Here is a 23,505-nt window from a genome sequence, read left to right as displayed (position 1 = left end):
CAAGGGCTCAGAGTAAGCATTCAATCAGATATTGGCTTTTATTATTTATCATTGCAGTGAGAGTCAAACCTGTGAGACAATATCATTTAATTATTCTCAATATGGAAAGGACAGGAAAGAAATCAAACAATTAAAGGATGATTATTCATTTTTAAGCTTGAATCATTTGGGGCTTTATTTAAAAAGGCAGAGTCCCCAGACCCTATTATAGAAATTGAAATATCAAGTTCAGTACTAATGAGTAGCATTTTCTCTGATTATATGTAGAGAGTGAGGGTGGATCCATGCAAATCTACACATTCTTCATGTACAGAAAAGACAGTTCACAGGCTGCAGCCACCCCAAAGTAGGCAGTCATTGAGACCTTACCATCCGTATATACACAAATAACCTTGACAGTTATGATACCCAGATATTTGAGACTAAATTTTTCTTATTTACTTCAATCATCTAGAATTTGTTTTAAAGATCAAATCTCAATTCATAATTACATAGTGGGAAAAGGTGAGGTCATCACCAGTTCTTAGGGCCCATGGAGCTTGGTTTATATTGTGTCACATTTCAGTACATTTGACTTCAGGGGAAATTCCTAATGTAGGTCACCAGGCTTGCTGAAAAACCAGTAATCCATAAACTTTTCTCTTTAATAGGCTGATGCTCCAAAAGAAAAGAAATATATGTGTAAAATCCATTAATTCTCTAACTGCCCCCAATAAATTAGTCCCTTATTTTGAGAAGATCAGAGAATAGAAACTGGTCTTCATATAGTTGGAAATAAACCCCATACCTTTCCCTGGTAAAATGTGTGGAATGGCAGCAGAAGATACATGCAGCAACTTGATCTGTCAAATATACTCCCTGACTTGCTGTCACACAGTCCTTGTTGAAAGAGCTGAGGCTTTGGACTCAGATTGCCTTGTATCTACTCTTGACTTCTGTACTTGTTAGCTTCCTATCTTAGAAAAATTGGTTAATCTCCATAAAGTTCAATGTTCTATCTCTAATGTGGCAATTGTAAGGATTGTTACCTGACTGTGTTGTTTTAAAGATTAAGAGCAATTCCACCTATAAAAGCACTTAGCCCCGTTCTTGATATAGAGTAAGTGTTCAATAAACATTTGCTATTGGTATTTGTTGTTATTTTAAAGCATTACGTATCAAGTACAGATTGAACACCCCTTCTCCAATCATGAAATTTTGGCAAATGGGAGAGTTGCTGGTGAATTCCTGGGTAGAGGAGGTACCCTTGCCTCACTGAGAACCCTGGCAAGCTGTGAGGTAGATCAGGACAGAGCACCCGGCTTGGACCTCTTATAGGTATAAAGTTTAAATTCACCCATCAGTCTCTAACAGTCTCAATCAGCTCTTCTCCTGATGGGCTGCTATAGTTCACTCTGCCTATCATGATTTCACGGACACCACAGCTAGGATTCTAGGATGGAGGACCAGCATGGTGGGTGGAAGGCTCCCTGTGGCCAAATCTCCAAAGTGGCCTCACAAAAATACATTTAAGGCTAGGATACTAGGAGGGGATTCTCATGGGCTTGATTAACACTCCTGGCATTGGAAATTATCCCTACCTCCACATTAGATGTCAATTAAGTCAGGCTGTTGAAGATGATTGCTAGGTACTATGATAAATCACTTTCATTATGTTTTAGATTCACTTTGTAGTCCTGATTGCAAATCTCCAATGAACTCTCAACACAGCCTGGAAGCCCCATTCCTGTCACCTCCTTCCCCCCCCCCCCCACCCCAGTCCAATTTATCATACACATTAAAGTATGAGAGAGTTTCAACAAAATGTATAATTTTTCAATTTTTAGAGCAGTTTCTAATTTGTTGTAATATAATGCACACTGCTTAGCATGGCTTATGAGACCCCCACAAGCTCTAGCACTACCCATGCACCATCAACTCCATTTTCTAGTACTCATTCCCAGCTCACCCCACTCTAGTCACATTGGTCTTCTTTCTAAAACAGACCATTCTCAAGGCCTTTGAAGCGTTCCCCAGCCAGAATAGTCCCTTATTCCTTCTTAACTTTCTAGCCTCTGTGAAAACATCACCTCCTTGGAAAAATCTTCTTCCATTTTCCCATCTAAATAACCCTCTGTCACCTCTTATTATTTGCTACTGCTGTAACCCCTTAACATCCTTTAAAGCACTTAACCAAAATTAGTTTATTTTCTTGTTTATAGTCTGTCTTTCTCTTTTGGGTCAAAGGGATGGAAGGTCCATTTCCGTTTTACTCACCACTGCCCCACAGAATGCATGGGAACTACATACGTACTTTCTCCATAAGTAACTAAGTAACTAAGTAAGTAAGTAGCTACCAAAGTGTTAATATTCAGCAGTTGAAACCGTAGAACTAAAGCAGAGGTTTGGCCAAACTCTCTTAAAAAGTTGGACCATGACAAATTGTTCTCCCAGAAACTGGGGCCAAGTCCTGTGGGTGATAGAGCATCTTGTGACTGTGACCTGATCCTTCCTTCCTCCAGCTTTTGCAGATTATATGCCTCCTCTGTGAACTCCCTGCCTCTGCCATTTAATCCCTAACCCAGGTCCAGCTTGAGTTCCTTGTCCTTGATGAAACCCTTCCCCATCTTTTTCTTTCTTTCTTTCTTTCTTTCTTTCTTTCTTTCTTTCTTTCTTTCTTTCTTTCTTTCTTTCTTTCTTTCTTTCTCTCTCTCTCTCTCTCTCTCTCTCTCTCTCTCTCTCTCTTTCTTTCTTTCTTTTTTGTGATGTTTGTATTGAACCCAGGGCCTTGTGCATGTGAGGCAAGCACTCTACCAACTGAACTATATCCACAGCCACCCTTCCCCATATTTCTAACTCACAAAATCTTCTTGATAGCACTCAATCAATATTTATACTCTATTTTGTGTATTTATTCCAAGCTAAGCACTGGTTGAGGAGATGGAGACAAACAAAGTTCTTTACTACTCATAAAGCAGTTTTTGTGAGTGGCAATGTCGGGCCTTTGTAATAGTAACACTTATTAATTCTCATAGCAAACCAAGCTTCTGTTTTCTTTAATTTAACAAACATGTTTATAGAACATAATATGCACCAGGGCCTGATCTAAGAACTAAATTGGAATTAGTTCATTAAATCCCCACAATAAAGCTAAGAGGCAGGTAGTACAATTTGAGTTTGGTAAACTGAGGCAAAGACAAGTTATTTGCTCATAACCACAGAGCTGACAAATGATGAGCCAGAATTTGGGCCCAAGAATGAAAGCTCCAAAGTATTTATCCTCAATCACCATCAAAGGTCACTTCCCAGCTCCTGTGAAGAAGGTGTGATGACTTCTATTTTATCAGAGGAATAGAGACTAAAGGCTATCTTTGCTGGTGCTATACCTTTATCCTATGTTTTCAGCATCAAATATTTACAAAGTATTTATTAAATGTGTGGCAATGGCCAGCTTCTGAGCTACACAATGTTTAAACAGACGTTTTCTTCGGTGACTTCAAACTCCACCTAACACATAGGCAATGTGGGATGCAGATTTACTAGTCTCCAAAACTCACTGTCTTTCTATTTCTTTTCTGATAGAGTCAAATCAAAATGGTTGGGTTCAGAGATTAATTCAAGTTGCCAACAGAGGGGGCTGGACTGCTCTGAAGTTCTTCACTAAGGAGAAAAACACCAGTTTTATTGTCATATAAAGGCCCCCCACTGGCCCTCAGCTCTCAGTGCTTGGGTCTTGTTACAAATTACTGCCAAGGAACTAGGTATTTTGAATAGGCTGTGACTCGGTTAATTTCTTGTAGCAGTGAAGGAAGCTGGCAGTATTAGTTTTGCTGCGTTTAAGATTTCTCCAAACTTCTTCAAGCTTGAACACTTAATTACCAGGGCAGACATACACTAGCTTTTCCTGGCTTTTGGGGGACAGTGACTCAAAGACTTAATGTCATAAAACCAGGGAGTATTTGGAACTCTCTACCACATGGGCTGAGTCCTGTGCACTTCCAGATTCAATATTGTCCTCCCTAAGGAAGCTCACAGCCCCATCCGCTGGCTACCAAGTCCTCCGGAACAAGAAGTCCTGACTCTGTGACCACAAATTGTCCCATGTTTATGTTGCCAAAATAGGCAAACCGTGAATTCTCGCGTTTATTTTTCACCCATGCAATGGGGAAGCTCCAATACACTGGTCCAAGGAAATGATGAAAAACCAACTCAGATGTATGCAGAGCAAACCCCACTGTTTGCCATACTGTCTTGTTTGTTTTGGGAAATGTGGATTTATTAATAATAAAGTTTCACAATGAGGCAGGCACATCAGTGCCACAAAGTATCAGTCATAGAAAGTCATGCGGGAAAAACCCCATTAAGTCACCTAGTCCTGCATCTGCCAAGGCTGAGGACTACATTTCTGCCTTTGGAGTTTTAAGAGCATTTCAAAATAAAAGATGAAATGCGAGGTGTGCTGCCTTACCTGTGATTCATAGCTATCATTAATGATGGGGCTCATGATGGGAAAATGTAAAGCAAAACACAAAACTTTCCAGTTTCTCAAAGTTCTAGCTAATAACCCTAAGTAGGGCCCCCTCCCCCCTGCAAAAAAAAAAAAAAGATTTAAACAAGAAGAAAAATTAACTAGTAGACTTCAATTAGCAGAAGCACGTGGCTTCTTCTACACAGACTCGTGCGGGAAGAAGAACTCTTATTTATTTAGTAATTATTTATTTAACCTTCTGGCTGGGTTGGGTTGTTGGATTTGGTTTTACATCCTGAATGACAAAGTTTATGATGGGAAAGTGTGTCAGCTGTTTGCCAAAGGAAGGGAAGACCTCTGTTCTTTGTCTTCCCTTGTTAACAGAACCAAGTCTCTCAAAGGCTCATTTAGAGAAGTGAAAGTCTAGTAGAAGTGAGAGCACAGCCATACTTGGCTTCAGCTACATCTTCTGTTCTTTCTCCCAACAGCATCCCCGGGTAGGCTTCTGGTATTTCCAGACAGGACCACTGTGCAGCCCTCCACTCCATCTGGCCTGTGGCCACTCAAGTCAGAGTGAGCTATGATTGTTTGAGAGCCAAACATGGCCTGCTCCGTGCACAATGTGACCAAGCATCCTACATTGAATTCAGTGACATGAGGGAGGATACAATATGGACAGTGGCCAAGGGCACAGGCTCAGGTTCAGGCAGGGAGAGTGTTGCATCCTAGTTCTGCTACTTTGGGGGGAAGACTAGGGAAGTTGATATGCTCATCTGATAAGTAGGAGTAAGAATAGTGTCCAATTGGCAGAGTTGGTTTGGATTTGTTAAATAACCTTATTGAGGCATATTTTGCAGATCATCTACTTCACTTTTTCAAGTATTCAAAGATCTTTTAGCAGACTTACTCAGTTATATAACCCTCAACGCCAATCAGTCTAAAAACATTTTTATCACCCTAATAGGATCCCTCATGCAACTTTACTATTAATCTCTGCTCCTGGCATTACCCCCAGGCAATAAGCAATATATTCTTTGTCTTTATAGCTTTGCCTTCTCGGGACATTTCGTATAAATACCATGATACAATGTATGGTATCCTTATCTGACTTCTTGCACAGGGCATATCATTTACGAGGGTCCTCTGTGTCTTACACAGCACATATCTTTAGTTTGTTTCTTATCTGTAAATATTGTTTTGTTGCATAGACATGGCACATTTTGTCTAGCCAGTATCATTTGATAGACAGTTAGGTTGTTTGCAATTTTTGGTTGCCATAAATAATGCTTGTAATATCATTTGTGTTCACACCTTTTTGTGGATACATGCCTTGGGGTCTCTTGTATAGATATTTAAGAGGGGTACTGGTGGGCCATATAGGTTAATTTATATTGAACTTTTTAAGGACTCACATCATTGTTTTATTTATTTATTTATTTATTTATTTATTTATTTATTTATTTTTTAGTTTTTGGCAGACACAACATCTTTGTTTGTATGTGGTGCTGAGGATGGAACCTGGGCCGCACGCATGCCAGGCGAGGGCGCTACCGCTTGAGCCACATCCCCAGCCCCTCACATCATTGTTTTGAGGCTTAAACATTACAAGTAAATGGTCTAGCACAATGCTGCTCACAGAGTAGCAATCAATAAAAATTACTGTGATTGTTGCTGCTGTTGTTTACAATGGGTTTCACCTTGCTTATAGTATAGAGGAGGAGGCTAAAGTTCAGAAATGGTTTCAAACTTGCTCAAGATCACACAGTTAACTGATGGCTGAACTGGACTTCATATCTCTCTCCCTTGTCTTCTAACTTCAGGTTTGTTTCTATTTTCTTTCACCACAGCAATGCTATATCAACTGTCCCCCACACCATAACTCCAGTAATGTACTACCCTTTTGAAAAATATCAGTGTCTTCTCACTGCACATGAAATAAAAGTTCAGTTGTGTGATAGATATACCAAACCATCTAACCCTCTAGTTTTTTTCCTACCCATCCTTCCTGCCCAACCTCCTGCTCTATCCCCCTACCCTCACAATGTCTCAGGATAATTTTCATTCCAGTAACAACCCACACTTCTTGGGACTCTACACCTTTGCTTGAGCCTAATCTGCTTTCTTAAATAGTATTTCTCACTTTGTCTTTTGAAGTCTCACCCATCCCTCAAGGCAGAGCTCAAATTGTATCTCCTATACATTCCTTATTCTAGTGGCCCTGATCAAAATGAATGTGTGTTTTCCTAATTTACTTGCTTAGAATAGGTGCTCAGTGAATGTGTTGACTTGAACTGAAATAACTTAAAATTTAAGCCATATAAGAAGGACCCAGTTGCAAGAAATACTAATTTTTAAAATTCCATAAAACCCAATTTGTAAATTTCCTAGGCATAGCGCTGTACAAAGTGTGATTTTTACCTAAGATAGAATTCCGCTTCTAGCTATCTGCCTTCTTCTATCCTTCCAGAGCACTTTATTCATGCTTTTGGCAAATTCTTATCACACTGAATTATATATCAACCTCTGTTTGTATGCCCACAAGACCATGAGCTCCTTCAGGGAAGAAACTATGGCTTACTCATACCTATGTCTCCATGACCCAGAACAATGCCTGATTCAGGTTGTAGCAGTGAGTACTCACTAGGTGCTTTTAGAGTGAATGGATTAGTGAACTAGACAGTGAGTGAATGAGAGGATGAGTCTCTCTCTTCTCTCTCATACAGAAAACATATTAAAAGCAGATGACTCTCTCTTGTCTGACCAGAGTTCTGAAAGATGTTTCTCTTTTAAGAAAGATTAACCCTCCTATTAGCATGTGGCTAACCACCCACTCCAGGACAGCTCACCTGATTAAGTTAGTCAGTGTATACTGGAATGTCTCCCTACTCATTGATATCCTTTATAAACAAAGGGGAAGAAAAGAGAAAGAAAAAGAATAAAGAAAAAGGAAAGAAATGAAGAATATTTTAAAAAGTAAAAGTCTCCAAATTACACTAAAATAAGCTTTAAGGCATGGTAATTTTTTTTCCCAAGGTAAGTTCTAAAGAGTTTAGTTTCTACCAAGGATCTATCAGAGGGCTTTTCATATAACAGAAGCATTATGGATATTTTTGATAATTGTTTCTAATAGTCATATATTAAGTGCTAATGAACAAGATCCAATTTCAACTTCCTGAGATGCCTGGCTCAAGGGGGGTGACAAATACACAATTGTCACAACTACGTCAATGGTGTAATCCATCATGACTCTGACTGGCACAATTTTCAGTGTATTATATGAAATAACATTCATCCTTTATAACATTCTTTATAACAAGAAGGATGAAAAAATGAGAAAGAAGAAAATCTGGGGTGTGTAAAAGTGTTAAAAAGTAATTAGTTTAAAAATAGTATAATTGGGATCTAAACTGAGGCAGTTTGGATCCGGAATCTTCCTACAAAAATGCTTTTAAGCTTAAATGAGGCACCAGGTCCCTTTCTGTTTTGTTTCTTTAGCATTCCTAGGCATTCACTAAAGATTTGCTATTGCATTGTACCAACAGCAAGGCTAAAAGGGATTGGGAGAACATTAAAGACACACTGATTTATGGAATCATGGTGGGGCCTGATGTCAGGGTGGAAGTGAAAGGTGCTCCAGTTCAGTGCACTCAAGAACACCTTGATCTCCAACTCAGTGCACTCAAGAACACCTTGGCTTGATGGAACTCCAGATTCCCCAGTTACTAGCTCAGGGGCTATTTCTTTTTTGAAAAATAATTTTCCATCCCAACACCCCCACACCACCGTATCTAGATCACAGGCCATTCTAGAAGATTGAGGGCTCTGTGAAATGGAATCTAGACTCAAAGATTCAAAATGAAGATGACCAAGTCTGGAAGGGTTAAAGGATTGACTTCAGGTCACACATCTGATTGGTACGAGGACTCCAATTCAGGTTTTTTTGATCTCCAGCTCAGTGCACTTTCCCCTAAGTCACACAGTTTCACCTAAGGTGGAGAACTTTAACAAAGAAAATTATATACAATGGGACTTTCCAGAGCCAGTCTATAACTGGGGAGCTACCTCCTTGTGTTCAAGCAAGACATATCCCAGTTTCACTATAGATCAAAAATCTAACTATATCCTTGTGATGTCAGATGCCAGGGACAGCTTTCTTGCAGTAGGTAAGCTCTGCTCTGCCCTAAAAATTCCTCCTCTCCCTGCCAAGATTGCCTATTCCCATGGTCTTCCAGTGGGAGACTCACTCCTGGAAGAGAGGAAGGCATAGTCACTTCCCTGTTGGCTCAATTCTCTAAAAGAAGATGAGAACCCAAAGCATCTTTTCTCCTAATTTCTCCTAAATTCTAGTTCTAGAATCTGGAAAAGCTTAAATGTAGCACAGGAAGTCATTGTGACTGGAACACCTGATGCAAATATCATGACCTGGGAATGTACCTTTAGAACAGGTGGGTATCATCTGCAGCACTCTTACTTGGTGCCGAGCAAGCCAGAGTTCCACTCCTAGCTCTGGAAGACCCTGGCTGATATGCTCATCATCATGTATCATATTCTTTCTTTCCAGAAGGTGCAAACTCAGGATCAGAGACTGGGTCTTATTTATAGGAGTGACTCTTTGCCTCCCGGTATCAGGCCATAATTAAAGGATGTGGCTTAAGAAATACATACCACCTGAACACATGGGTGAATGATGTAGGAAAACACAGGACATGTATGGTCCAATACCACATGAATGAAGTAATTACTGATAATAGACAGGACTAACCATAGGAGGTTTCCAGAGATCAAACTTTAAATTAGACTGAGAATATTATACAGAAGGTGGCTGGGAAGTGTGAGGGGCATAAAGAGAGAGCTAACTCAGGAAGGCCTAGAAAATGATCTGTGGGTGAAAAGAGGCAGACAGGCTACACTTGCAATGAGAGAGGAAAGAAATAATGGAAAAGCAGGTCAGTGAGAACAGAGCCCCATTGTGTTGACAAAATACATGCAAAGAACTCCTATTTTTCCCTGGAAAAGAAAAGTAACAGACCAATGCTCAGGCATGCTTGTGTGTGCATACACACATGGTACAGAACTGGAACATTCAGAGAACTGGAAGATTTGCTGTTTGTCAAGGCAAGTACCCCGTGTAGCTGCACGAAGAAACAAAGATGTCTGTGGCACTGAATGCCTGCAGTCTCCAAGCTTACAAATACACGAAGAGACTCTTCCAATGCTCATGCGCCACACTTAGGGTGTTTTGTGTCCTTCCTTGCACTGAGCCCATGTTCCTATAAGGCCTTTGTAGCAACGAGAGCTGCAAAGGAAGTCACCGTGTCCTGTCCCTGGCAGGACGACTGACTCTTTTGGTGGATCCGTCTTGCAAGGGCAGAAAATTGAGAACTCTGGAGGTTTAGGCTTGCCTTTGCCTTCCAGAGAAATAGTCACATCGCCTAAGAGAATGAAAAAGCTCTTTCATAGCTCAATTTTCTGTTTGTGCAGATGGCAGTGCACATTGGCATCACAGATTTTGAAACAAATTTTTGTCCCATGGACATTGTTTCAAGTTCCCCAAAGCTGTAACAGCTGGGCAGCAGCAAAGTCACTCAAGTTTCTCTGTCCCCAGAAGCAAACTCCTTGTCAAGACAAACTCCAGGAAGCCCGTTTTCCAGAAAGGACAGCAATCTTTCTCCCCTGCTACTTCCAATTGCCTACATTACCTCTCTTTCTTTGTGTATTCACTATTCAATAAATATTTTTTGAGCACCTGTCCTGTGCCAGGCATTGAGGGTCAAGCCTAATGATGTAATGAATCAAGAAAATAGGCAGAAAATACACAAAACAGCTGATATCTATTTAGTGCTTTCTGTGTGCCAGACACTGTTCCAGACACTTTTCCTAAAATGAACTAATTTTTGTCTTATAACAATTCTATGCAGTAGGTTCTATCATTATTCCCATTGTAGAGATGATAAAGCCTTGCCCATAGGTATAGAATCAATGTCTACAATCATGGGGAAAGAAAAGAATAGAACTGGACCTAAACTCAGGCAGTCGAACTCCAAAACCATCTTTTTTTTTTTTTTTTTTAGAGAGAGTGAGAGAGGAGAGAGAAAGAGAGAGAATTTTTTTTAATATTTATTTTTTTTAGTTCTCGGCGGACACAACATCTTTGTTGGTATGTGGTGCTGAGGATCGAACCCGGGCCGCACGCATGCCAGGCGAGCGCGCTACCGCTTGAGCCACATCCCCAGCCCCCAAAACCATCTTAATCCTAGGTGGATAGAAGGGTCAAGAGCTGACGGTTGGAAAGAGAAGCTCAGTATCGGGGAGCACTCAGGAGGTGCTAGTAACCCCCACTTAGAGCTAAGAGAGAAGCTTTGTATTTAAAATTCAAGTCAGACCATATCTACCTACTTCTCAAAATCTTTTAATGGCTCTCAACTGAGTTTATAATAAAATATACACATCTGCCATGACCTACAGATGCTCTGCCCAACCTCGCCTCTCTCAGTCTGGCTGGCCTTGTTCCTCACCATGGCTCTAACAAGCCAAGTCCCTGGCTGAAGTACCTTTGAGATGTCGGTTACTCTCATCCACCCACCTCAACTCCTTATCAGTGTTCAAGTCTCAAGTGCAAGGTCACTTATTTACAAAGGTCTTTTTGTTGCCTAATCTACTTTAGTTCCCTAATAACTAATGACAATAATAATTACAGCAAATATTAAATACTATTAGGTGCCAGACGGTGCTATAAATTTTGATTTACACATAATAACTCCTTTAACTGTTACCACAACCCTTTTGGTAAGTATTGGTGTTATTCCCACCATTACAGATGAAACAGTGAGCCCCAAGCAGAGTTTTCTGTGCTTTCCTTCATTACAATGATCCAAGATACAATCATTCATTTATTCATTCGATACTTGGTAGACTGTAAGCTCTATGAAATCACTGTCTAAATGCATTCCCTTCCTCACTGCATGCTCCACAGTGGTGCCTTATATACAATAAGTATCTTCCACATGTTTTTTGCAGAAATGAATGAATGAACAATAGACACATAGGAAACATACTTTTTTAAATACTTAGGCATTTGATTACTTGGAATTTCATTGCTTGGAATAAAATCAATATGGTTGAAAGGAATAAAATAGATAATTACTGTTAAAAATAGCTGTTATTAGGGTTGCTGATAATCCAGTAGCATTTTTGTTCCCCTGTTGTGACATACTCACCCTTCCTTCCCTTGAGCTGTTATGTGCATGGTTTACAGGCAGAAAGAGCACTGGTTGCAAGAAACACAGATCTGTTTCAATTCTGATGTCATCACTTGCTAACTACACTTTTGAGTAAACCCCCGATACTCCTTTTCTCAAACCAATGATATAGTGACAGTAATATCCACAAAATTAGGGGAGATGATAGATGAAAAGGTCCTAGCAGAGTGCCTGGCACAGCACAGAAATATCATAACTACTAGCTCCTTTTCCTCTCCTGAAATCAGACACAGGCATATTAAGCTTTGATAATGATCTAGTTTGCTATGCTAGTAGGGGCTATCCATTCTAGACCCTAGAAATTTGAAGTCCCCAAATACAATTGGTGGTTAGGAGGTGCAGCGAGAAAGCCTTCATTCTCTAACCCACTGCCTCCACGCGTCCACCAAGCTGGATGATTGCCATGGCCCCAGCTCACTCCGTGGACACAGCCAAAGAGGGGCTAGGAAAAGTCCACAAAACTCTGAGGAGTCACTTTTGGTCCTTGTCAGCAGCTTGTAGCCAGGAGGAAGTCAAGACAATAAACTATGAACCAGTGAGTTCTGTGGCCTGTTCTCTATTTCAAGGGGACAGTCCCTGCTTTGTTTCTCTTCTCTTGGGTGAAAACTGTTCCCTGAAATGCTCCTGGCTTCTGAGAACAGCTCTGGAGGCGACTCCATAATGTGCTGGCCAGCGAGTGATCAGAAGTACGCAAGCAGAATGCACCCTGCCGCCAGGATCCTGCTGTCTCAGGGATGCAGGATGCAGAAAAGGGAACTTAGAGGGTCTTCTTCCTTCCTCCTTTCTCTCCTAGCAAATGTCCATATTGTTCTCCTCCAGACCAGCCCTGACCTGCTCTTAAAGAGAGGAGAAGAGGGTAAGGTGGGTATGAGGGTGTTTTCCCATTCCCCATAGTAACTGGAAAGGGCACGAAATCTTTCCAAAGGAGTCAAACTTCTCTCTGATTCTTCTCCTTCTCCCTGCTGAGTGGCTTGGGTTAAATAACCTATTTCTGTATTGGTGTGTGCCAATCCTGGGTTTGAACTTCAGTACAGTTGTGATGAGCTCTACAGCTGTAATCATGCTACCTTAAAACTGTCCTCCTCTCGGCTTATTTAAAAGAAAGTTCTCAGTCAATGCAGATCTATTTCATCAGAATCCTAAGTAATTTGGCTTTCTTCTTTCCACTCTGCTTTTAAGAGAAACCACCATACTGAGGGTCCTCTTATATTTAGTGTTTCCACCCTGTCTCTTGGGCTTTCTACTATATGTCTTAGAGAATCCTACCTTCAGCTCTAAATCTACTTCTACATCATTGGATTTTTATGGTCGCAGGGGAAAGACTCTTAAACTTCAAAGAAAGAGCGTTTTTTAAAAAATAAATTATTTATTTTATTTTTTAGATTGTACAGTAGTTCCCTCTTAACTGTAAGGGATATATTCCAAGACCTCCTGAAACCACAGATAGTACTGAACCCTTTAAATGCTATGTTTTTTTTAATCCATCCCTCTGATAAAGGTTCATGTATAAATTAGACATAGTAAGGGATTAACAACAACTAATGATACAACAGCTCAATTATTGTATTGAGTAAAATAAGGGTTGCTTGAACACAGTACTATGATACCACAGTGGTCACCTGATAACCAACGTGGCTACAGAGCAACTAACGGGCAGGTGGAGTATACAGCATGGATATGCTAGGCAAGGTGGTGATTCACATCCAGGGCAGGACGGAGCAGGATGGTGCAAGATTTCATCATGTTATTCAGAAGCTCATACAATTACAAAATTTTGAAATTTTAAATGGAATTTTTAGCTTGATATTTACAAATCATGCTTGACCAAGGGTAACCGAAATCATGAAAAGTAAAACACAGATCAAGGGGGACTACTGTATTACCATGGAAGGGAAGTAGACAGGAACCTTCAGAACCATCTCAGCACAGCTTTCTGTTTTGGTTCCCTACTGCTACCAGAAGGCCTGTTCTCTATGGACCACACTCTGAGGGCTTGCCCTGTACTGGGCGCTGTGTGAGGCTGCTTATGGACTGATACCACCAACACTAATGCCGGCAGCTTTCCAAATGCTTGACCTACGTTAGCATGTTTAATCCTCACCGCAAACATGTGAAGCAGGTGCAATATCCAACCCAATCAACCCAATACTGAAGCTGAAGCAAATGAGAAACAAAAATCTGAAGTAATTTGACCCAAAGAAACCCAGTAGGAGAGCTGGACTTTGAAAGAGGCAGCCTGGCTTACTTCTAAGCACTCTACCTAGGATTTCCAATTTAATCCTAACAACAATCCTATGGAACAGAATATTAAAAAGGCCATTTTCCAGATAAGAAAACTGAGTCTCAGGGAAGTAACCTGAGAGATTGATTCAGATTCCCAAATTAGCATTCCATTGAAGTACCTACTTTGTGTCTGGTCCTGTGCTAGAAACTAAGAGGAAAATATCGACATATTTAGTCATTTTGTTTTCTTCCATTTCTTTTAACATGACCACTTTGTGATGAAGTGATATAATAAAGAGGTTACTTCAAGTGCATTGAAAAAAATCACATGTAGTCAAGGTCAGCCAGGGGTGCCAGCGCTGTACACATGCCCTGGGAGCCAGCAGATATTTAGGCAGGCCTGAACAAAGCCAAATATGCACCTAGTTCCTTTACAGTACTTTTGGATTCAGGCATGGCCAGGCATTCATTCAATTGTATTTGCTCATACATTTATTGGGCATTGATAATGTTTTATGTTATACATCAGGGCTACAAAAAAAAGAGGATTAGTATTTGAATTTGGAATGCTGCTCTTGATTTAGAAGAGGAGGAAATTAATAAAATAATTACAACATAATATGACAAGTACAATAGTTAAGATTTTTGAGACCATAATCAAACAATAATTTTGGGTTTGTTGAGGAGACTGAGACAGCAAATGGAATGAGTCCGGAAGGATGAAAAAGGGACTTTCCAATTGGGAAGTAATGTTTTGTAAGCATTTACTATATACCAGGCCTAGAATAAGACTATATATATATTTTTTTTTCCTCCTGACTCTAGAATCTAAGAATTAGAGAACATAACTTGTTCATATGAAACTATGAACAAGTGTAAGAAAATCCCTGATCTGAATATGTGATCATATTTTTGGGGAGAGGCAGTCTAAGGAGAGGGAAGAGTAGGTAAAAAGGCGGGGAGACCAAAGAGCCAGTACTTGCAGGAAGAGTACTCTCAGAAAAGTCCAGCCATCAGTGAGGTGCATGGGGGTATAATAAGGGTCATGAGGTCAGAGAAGGAGTTAGGAGCAAAATTCCAAGGGCCTTTGCATACCTGGCAAGAAATTTGGATCTGATCTTAAAGGCTAAGAATAGCCAAATAAGAAAATAACATAACTATAACTGGGTTTAGAAAAATAGTTCTAGAACCGGAATAGCAGCTGGATTGGAAGGTAGACTATGAACCAAGTTGAAGATGACCGTCATGGTTCAGGTGCAGGATGAGAACGCACTGAACTCCAGCAGAAGCAGTGGAGAAAACACAGAGGAGGGAAGATTAAAGACAAAAAAACCAAACCAAAACAAAACAAAACCAACCACTGGCTGTTATATAGACAATAAGAGAGATAAAAGAGGTGGTTAGTGACGTTGCTCCTGAAAGCCAGGATGCAGGAAAAGGAAGAGTGGTGGAGGGGTGATGGATCCGGGTCTCCAGATGGACCAAAAGGGGTTGCCAAAGGTGTTCAGATGTCTGAGTTTATATGCATGCTTAGTGATGAGCCTGGGACAGCAGGGAGTGGCAGGACAGGGACTGAAGTGAGAGGAGGATTATACAGCCAGTGTGTGGTGGACTCTGACAACCAGACTTTGAGAAATCTGCCGAAGGTGGCTCCCTGACATTGAGCCTGGGAGGTGGAAGCATGCAGGTGTGAGGTGAATTTTTGGCTCTGACTCCTGAGGCTGCCCAGGTAAACAGAGCTGTCAAGAAGATCCAGGAAGAGGCAGCTGTTTTCTGAAGGGCTCTCTGACACGCCTGGGAGCTGCATGATCAGGCTTGAGGCAGGCAGCAGCTGGGGTTTGGGAGGACACAGGCACGTGGACAGCCTCCTGCAGAAGCGCTGCATGAGGCAGCCAGGAGAAGGGAATCTTTCTTCCCAGCCTCCTCCTCCGTTTGCTACACAGCCCCGGTGCCCCAGCACCGTGCTGGCTGCATAAAGAAAGGTTGATTCATAGATGCAGCAGTTTGAGCCACATGGAGGCAGCAGAAAGGACAAATTGTGTGTGTGTGTGTGTGTGTGTGTGTGTGTGTGTGTGTGAGTGTGTGTAGGAAGCTGTTTATTTAGAAAAATATATATCAAACACAACCTTAATCGCAGACAATTGCGATTGGACTAGATAATTTAAGCCACCAAATAAACATCAAGATCGGCTGGGTAGAGCAAAAGGTGAGACTCATTTTTCGAAGTGGGGTACCTCCTGTCATGGTCTTAATTACAGGAGATATTTTGCACACAAAACATCCGGGGAACAATATCTGGGTATCTTCCTGAGCCTACTGTATGTAACCAAAGAGAAAGAAAGGCCGGAACTAAAATGCAAAAGAAAGAAAGAAACTGTTTGGAGATAGGTCTGCTACAGTATAAACTTTTCCCTTTCTCTGGCTTACTGCTATAGCAAAACCTGATGGTTGTCTTTGTAAAAAACGTGTCTGTATCTAGGTCCCTGGCAGTGATTTGCCTCTGGGAGGGCCAGCAATCTATTTAATGACTCCATTGACGTCAATAGCATAACTGAAATACTTACTAACATGCATGATTCCAACTTTCAAGGGGGGGTGGGTGGATGGTGTTTCTCAGCAGTACAAAAAACATGAAGTGGAGTCCGTGCGGAACGAACTCAACTCTTCAGGCAGCTGATGAGAGATTAGATGCTGCAGGTCTCATAGGTTCCATTTAATATGAAAAAATATCCATGTTAAATTTAGAAATTAATTTTAAATGAGTAAAATTAGCTGCCAGTGAACAGGGCATTATTTTTGGCAATGTTTGTTCAAGGGTAACATTTTAACTATTCACACTTTAGCTAACTTGCTAATATTTTTGCCACTGTCCATACTTAATTTTAGACATATATGAAATAATTGCAAATCAATATAAACAGCTCAGTGTTGATGCTCTGGGGGTAAACTTTCACAAGAGGGCTATTTTAGACAAAAGCAATTCTTACAAAACAACCATTTAGGGAATTATTCTAAGAATTACTTGGGACTTTTCTGGTGTACTCGTCCTATCATTTTGTATGCAGGTTGCTTAAACACTCAAGGTGGGTAATTAAGCCACTTATCCCAATAATTCAGGTCACACAGCATTAAAAATGCTGAGGAAAACATAGTTTGATATTTCTACTTTTTCTATTTGTCATTTCCTCCAATCTGTCCTTTATTGTGATTGGACACAGCCTTTGGTAACAAGATTGATTTTATTCCTATTTGCCCCTAAGTGTTGTAATCCTGCCTGACATTTCTTGCTTAATGTAGAAACCAAGCAAAGGTTCCGCTTGTGCTAGGCTTCATTTCCAGTCATCTGACATAGATGAGCTCTCAGGCCATTGTTGGACTCTCAGACAGCCCTGTGCCCCTTTCTCTTTCCAGGCCCTGGAAACTCTGGCAAAGAATAAGAACTGAATCAATCAATGTTTTGACTTTCTGAATTGCTCAGACTCAAAGACAATCCAACTGAGCTCTCATCTACTCCTTGAACAGATCCTGCATCTGGTACCTCCACTCAAACCTCAGAAATACTCATAATCAAGAAAAGATATGGGAAGAACCCACATAGAAAAATAGGCTTTCCAGGAGAAAAACTCTTCTTTCATTTGTCAACTGGTAAAGAGTCATTTCCTCCTTCAGAATAGCCTGGAGATATATATATATATATATATATATATATATATATATATATATATATATATATATATCAGAAGAAATATATTTTCTGAAGCACTGGAAAAAACCTACCGAAACCAGTTTTTTCACTTAGGTCAACCCATTTCAGACTTTACTGGAAAATGCTGTACTACCTCATTTTATCTCTCTGAACACAGTCTTTTCTGGAAATGCATCCTAATTGACTAATGTTAGAAACCACCATAAACCAAGCCTGTAGATACCCAGGCTGAGATAGACTGCACCTGCAGCAGTCTGGGCTGAAGTCCTTAAGACAATTTTCTAGTCATTTGGGTGGTTTGCTGTCTTTTCCGATGAGCCATAGACTTCTGAGTTATTCTTATAATATCTGATCCACAAGTGTTGATGTTCCTACTCAACATGTTTCATGGAAAATTCTAGAACAAAAAAAATAGTATAGAACATCCTACTTTACACATCAGTTTGACTGTTAAAATATTATATATGGTACATTTTATTATAAATCAAGTCACATTCATATGACTCAGTGGTGCTGACTATTAAAAGCAATAGTTCTCCAATCCTTTTATAAAGCAAAGAATCATTTCAAAGGCAGAGATCACTTGGTAATTGTTTTTCTGAGTAAATCCTCACATTAATGACATTCCTACAATCCTTAATAAAATATGTGCAACAGCAAAGGATAGATGGGTGAGAAAAGTGAGATAATGATCACATAACCTCACGTGCACTCATTTTTTAAAAAATTACATGATGTGATTTTTCTCTATTGAAGATAGTTTTGGGGCCTGAAATCCTGTGAATTATTTCAGTTTTCCATTTTGAATACGTATAGGTGACAGAATTCGAGTTCCAGCCTTGTTTTAGAGTTTTCTCTCTTCTGTTTTTTAAAACTTTCTGTTTCAATCCTTGAGCATCACACAGAGAAAGCCTGGATTTCAAGCTTGTGAAAAGGCAAAATGTGAGACAAATGGAGATGCTCATTAGACTCCAGAATTTGCATTTTCTACACCCCCAGGAGGATTTATTGCCTGATTTTCCTCAACCTGGGAGCATATGGCTTCCACACTGCTCTTCTTCCTGGGTTGAAAAATCATTACTCTTCTCAGTTTTCCTCCTCAAGACTTAACTCTTTTATATTGTCTATTTTTTTTTGTACTGGGGATTGAACCCAGGGTACTCTACCACTGAGCCACATCCCCAGCCCTTTTTATTTTTTAGTTTCAGACAGGGTTTTGCCAAGTTGCTGAGGGCCTTGCTAAATTTCCTAGGCTAGCCATGAACTTGCATCCTCTGGCCTCAGCCTTCAGAGAAGCTGAAATGACAGGCATGCGTCACTACACCCAGCTAGATTTAACTCTTTTTATTCAAAACATGCACAGACACACTTAACATGTATGCACAATTATTCAATGCAGCAATTGATTTTAATATGAAAGATAAGCATGACTGAATATTTTTCATAGTCACAGAGATAAAAATACTGGCTCATTATTAAAAATTTAATTTTATGAGCATTTTCCTCCAGTTGAAGTCCCCACATTTTATGTAGTTGTCCTGGTTGATTCAGCATTTATTGCATTTCTACTATGTGAAAATCACTGTCGATACACTGGGAATGATAAAGAGAGGAATATAGCACAGCCTGAACCTTCAGGAGCTTCAGCTCCAATGGACAAGCCATTCCAGCCAGGAGTTACAATGCATCGCAGAATTAAATCAATGCCATGACACAATAAAGGAACGATTATATAAAAAAAAAAATTTAAATGTCTTTTCAAAAAAGAAAAATTTGTGTTGAGCTATGAGAGCTGAGAATTAGCTTGGTTCAACAATGAGAAAAAAAATGTATTTCAAACTGAGAGATTTCCTTTGACTTTTGCGTGAAGGATCAATTTGCAAGAATAAATGTCTCAGTTTTTTGACTTCTGAAAATTAGCTGTTAAAATGAGTTGTACTTCCTTTATTTATATAGAAGATAAAGAGAAGGAGAAGGAGGTAGAGGAGGAAGAGAAGGAGGAAGAGAAGAAGTAGGAGGACATAGAGAAGCTGCCTTTTAAGAAGATTCCACTTTTTCTCTCTCAAACTTGCTTGTGCGCAAGAAAGCAGTTGTCTGAATCAATCACGCTTTGCTAATGAACTACTTTGTTGCTAAATCTGCTTATATTATTGTGGATTTTTTTTAATCTTTTATTTTAGATTTCAATTGAAATACATGAGTACAGTACTAATAAGTGAAAATCTGATCTTATTATCATGAAAAATCATGTTTCAAAGCAGCCACTCTGGTCCTCTATTCTGTTTGCTCTTAGCCATTTATTTTTCATTCCCCTTTAAAGTTTCTATTTAAACACACCTCTTTGTCATATGCTGATAAATATTAAAATAACAGGAAAAATCTGCCTGACTTATTTAAGCTGATAATAAGAACAAAACACGGGATGTGTGTCTCCTCCTTCCTTTTCTGACTGTGGTTAAGAAGATTTTGAAACCCATAATTACGTAATAATTGGTATCACTACATTCTCTTCCCAGTGAAAAGCCAGGATTTTTTGTAGTTTGCCACAAAGACAGACAAAAACAAATTGCCTAAGTGGTATTGTCATTTCTGTGCTCCATTGTTTTAAAGGAATTTAGCAAAAGAGTCTCTAGCTGCCAAGCTGTAGTTACTGTGCCAAAAATCACAAAACAATCTTTCCAACAGCATCTTTGGCTAATGAACTAATTTATAGAACCATAAATGTCACATATTGTCCTAATATCTGTCGATATGTATCACAAGAACAAGGAAACAGTCTAAATATTCAAATTGATCTCAAAAACATCTTAGCAAATTTGCCAAACAGAAATACCAGCAGCCATTACCTGACTGGTCGGCTAGTGAGATGAAATGATAGATGTTTCAAACCCAACTCCTTTCATCTCCAAGTATGCAACACCAGTTATATGATAAAACACTCTATTTTGTTTCTTTTTGTAAAACTTCTAAAGGAAACAGTACATCCAGCACCCTAGGTTTTTGAAGTCCATAGTTAATAGTATTATTTACTTCTAATTATTTCCTATCATGGGGCTCCAGAGTAAACTCATCCTTATTTAATGTCTTTCTCTCACTTTTATTCTTGTCTGCGATCTTTCTTTTGTAAAAATATTTTTAGAAGCGTCTGCCATAAATACTTTGGAAACCCATGAGCCAATGGAATCGCAGCTTTTGTTCCCTTCTTTTAGAAGCTGGGCTTTTGTGATACTTTCGTGATACTTACGGTCATAGTACTCGCATGAGATCAGAACTTCCAGGTAGGGAAGAGCTAAGTCTAAAGGGGAGGGTACAGTGCTGCTAGAAATGGAATCTTGTGAGAGGCAGTGTTAGATGTGAGGTGGTTATGCTTTGAGTTCATCTTAATAGTTTCTTCTGTTGTTTTGCTGAAATTCACTACTACAAGAATAGCGCAGGATCAAGGGGGAAAAACTGCATTTGGACTTAAAAAAAAAGAAAGGTGATCTAATGGTTTGTGTATTGTGTCAATAATTTGTGTTCGACTCATCTGCATGGTATTGCCTTATGGTGGGCCTTCCTCTCACCACTCTCAATACTGCAGGAAAAGCAGATGCACAGTACTGAACGATGAGAGATTAGTTTTTTTTTTTTTTTTTTTTTTTTTTAAGAAAGTAACAAAAAACACCTTGGAGGAACAAAGTTTGAAAATCTCCACGAGAAATGATTTGTGACCTGGAAGAACCTTCGGTTTCACACCTGGAAAAGATGTAGGGATGTAGGTGTAGTGACAGCTATAATTGATGCTAAGAGGAAACCACTAACATATCCTTGGAACCCCTGAGGCCAGTGTGGGCACCTGGGGGGTCACTGAGGTCAGCTCTCCTGGAATTCACTGGAGCCTCAAGGCTTAGGTCAGCCTGCACTCCATCACAGCTCTGATGGCTGCTCCTCTGGTGGGAAAGAGCAGCCCCGTTCCATCCATCACAGTTGGAAAATTTGCCCAAGCATAAAATGGGCAATTTTTTTTTTAAATACTGCTTTTAATTTGGTTTTACTTGGCATGAAGTGAAGTTTTAGTATACCTTTGAAAAAAAAAAATCACCAAGAGACATTCTTCTGAGAGCCATAGCATGCAAACAAATGTTATTCCAAAGGCAGTTCTGAATAAGAGGCACAGTTCTGATTTTGAAACATGGAGATAGCTCTGGTGACATGGCCTACCTTGCAGGTTGACTCTGGAGACAGGAGGCTGACTAGCCGCTGGGGACCTCCTGTGGAGAATGAGAAAAGAAGGGCTGAGTTCGTGTATTAATGCTCCCACCCCGCTGTGATCACTGAGGAGTTTTCCAGGTCATAATGAGCAATCAAGTGACATAATGCTATCTCCGGAAGGCAGGCTCCTGTATCGTGGGTCGATGACTACAATTCTCTCACATCCAGATGGCCTGGAATTTCCCTCTGCACAGCCTCAGGATGTTCTCACTCTTCAGGAAGGAAGTTGTTTACCAGGTCCCTAAGTCAGCCCCTCTGTTTGGTGTTTTGCTGTCCCAGGAGTCTCTCAGAAGAGGAGACATTTGCTCAGGCATCGTTCCAATGTCAGAGTGAATTCTAGTTTCTTTGGGTAGTGCTGTAGAACGTTACAACCAGAGGAACCCTTAGAGAGCAAAAAGTTCAGGCCCTGCAGTTTTTGTATCTCAGGAGACTGGGAACTCAAGAGCTGAAGTCACTTGCTAAAGGTTACCCAGCCACCAGCAACAGTAACCCAGCTTGCTTAACTTAGGGAACTGCTTTTTCATGCAGGAACTGGGGCATCATTCTTCATCCTAGCAAGTTTCCTGATAACAACACTCAAATGAAACAAGCAAACAAACCCATGTTACACTAATAGTGGGTCTTTTTCTCCTTTTTTGTTTCTTTTTCTTATTCCCTAATTTTGCTGGTTTCACCAGCTTCATGCTTTGCAGAACTAATGTCTGCAGACTCTTCTGGATTCCCAGATTCCTGAGAATCTCCCAGTGCTATCAAATTTTAGGGTGCACTAGAATCACCCGACGGGCTTATTAAAACATTCTATGAAACACTACCTCTGGAGTTTCTGATTCAGTTGACCTGGGCTGGATTTGAAAGTTTGCATTTCTAATAGGTTGCCAGGTGCTGCTGTTGGGGTCTGGGGACCCTACCTTCAGAACCACTGGTACTAAGGATTCTCTATCCCTCTAAGGAGCAACAGGATGTTGGCAATGAGCAAGAGAGCGGCACCTTAGGCCAAAAGCTCTCAAACATGGATAAGCATCAGCACATTTGGGGGGGGGGGGTCTCTTGAATCCCTTTCTGTATCCCTGAAAGTCCATTCCAGTATATCTGGGATGATGCCTGGGAATCCATATTTTTACTCCTTTGTGCATTCCCAGGCACAGAGAAGTTTGCCAAAGAAGCCAAATTCTGAACGGTAGAGAAAGACCTACCAAGTTGTTGCCAAAGAAGGCTCTTCCTACTGATTTTCCTACATAATTATTTTTCTAAGTACTCTATCAATCTCTGATCCCTTATGGGTAATCCAGCTTCTACATAGTCATGCACTGTAGCTAGAGTCTGTAGATAGGGTCCATATTCAGGACTAATTTCCTAGCTGAGTGATTCTAGGCAGGTACTTTTTTGTTTGTTTGTTTGGTACTGGGGATTAAACTCAGGGGGACCAGAACACTGAGCCACATCCCCAGCCCTATTTTGTATTTTATTTAGAGACAGGGTCTCACTGAGTTGCTTAGTGCCTTCCCATTGCTGAGGTTGGCTTTGAACTCTCGATCCTTCCGAGCTGTTGAGATTATAGGTGTGTGCCACCACACCTGGCTAGGCAGGTACTTTCAAATCCTTTGTTGCACCAAATTTTC

General features: G+C 40.2%; 1 protein-coding gene across 9 annotated transcripts in view; it reads right to left on the bottom strand.

Annotated features, from left to right (window-relative positions):
• Positions 1 to 23,505, bottom strand: part of Pde4b (phosphodiesterase 4B) — a 514,783-nt gene that overhangs the window by 76,170 nt on the left and 415,108 nt on the right. For all 9 annotated transcript variants that reach the window (XM_026409100.2, XM_077791662.1, XM_077791663.1 and 6 more), the window contains one exon: positions 21,836 to 21,885. In XM_026409100.2, coding sequence (XP_026264885.1) covers positions 21,836 to 21,885 — 50 coding nt within the window. The remainder of the gene's footprint in view (positions 1 to 21,835; positions 21,886 to 23,505) is intronic.

Source organism: Urocitellus parryii, chromosome 11 (assembly GCF_045843805.1).
Source record: "Urocitellus parryii isolate mUroPar1 chromosome 11, mUroPar1.hap1, whole genome shotgun sequence".
Lineage (NCBI taxonomy): Eukaryota > Metazoa > Chordata > Mammalia > Rodentia > Sciuridae > Urocitellus > Urocitellus parryii.
The sequence above is the reverse complement of the archived record's forward strand: the minus strand, read 5'-3'. Positions and strand labels throughout refer to the sequence as shown.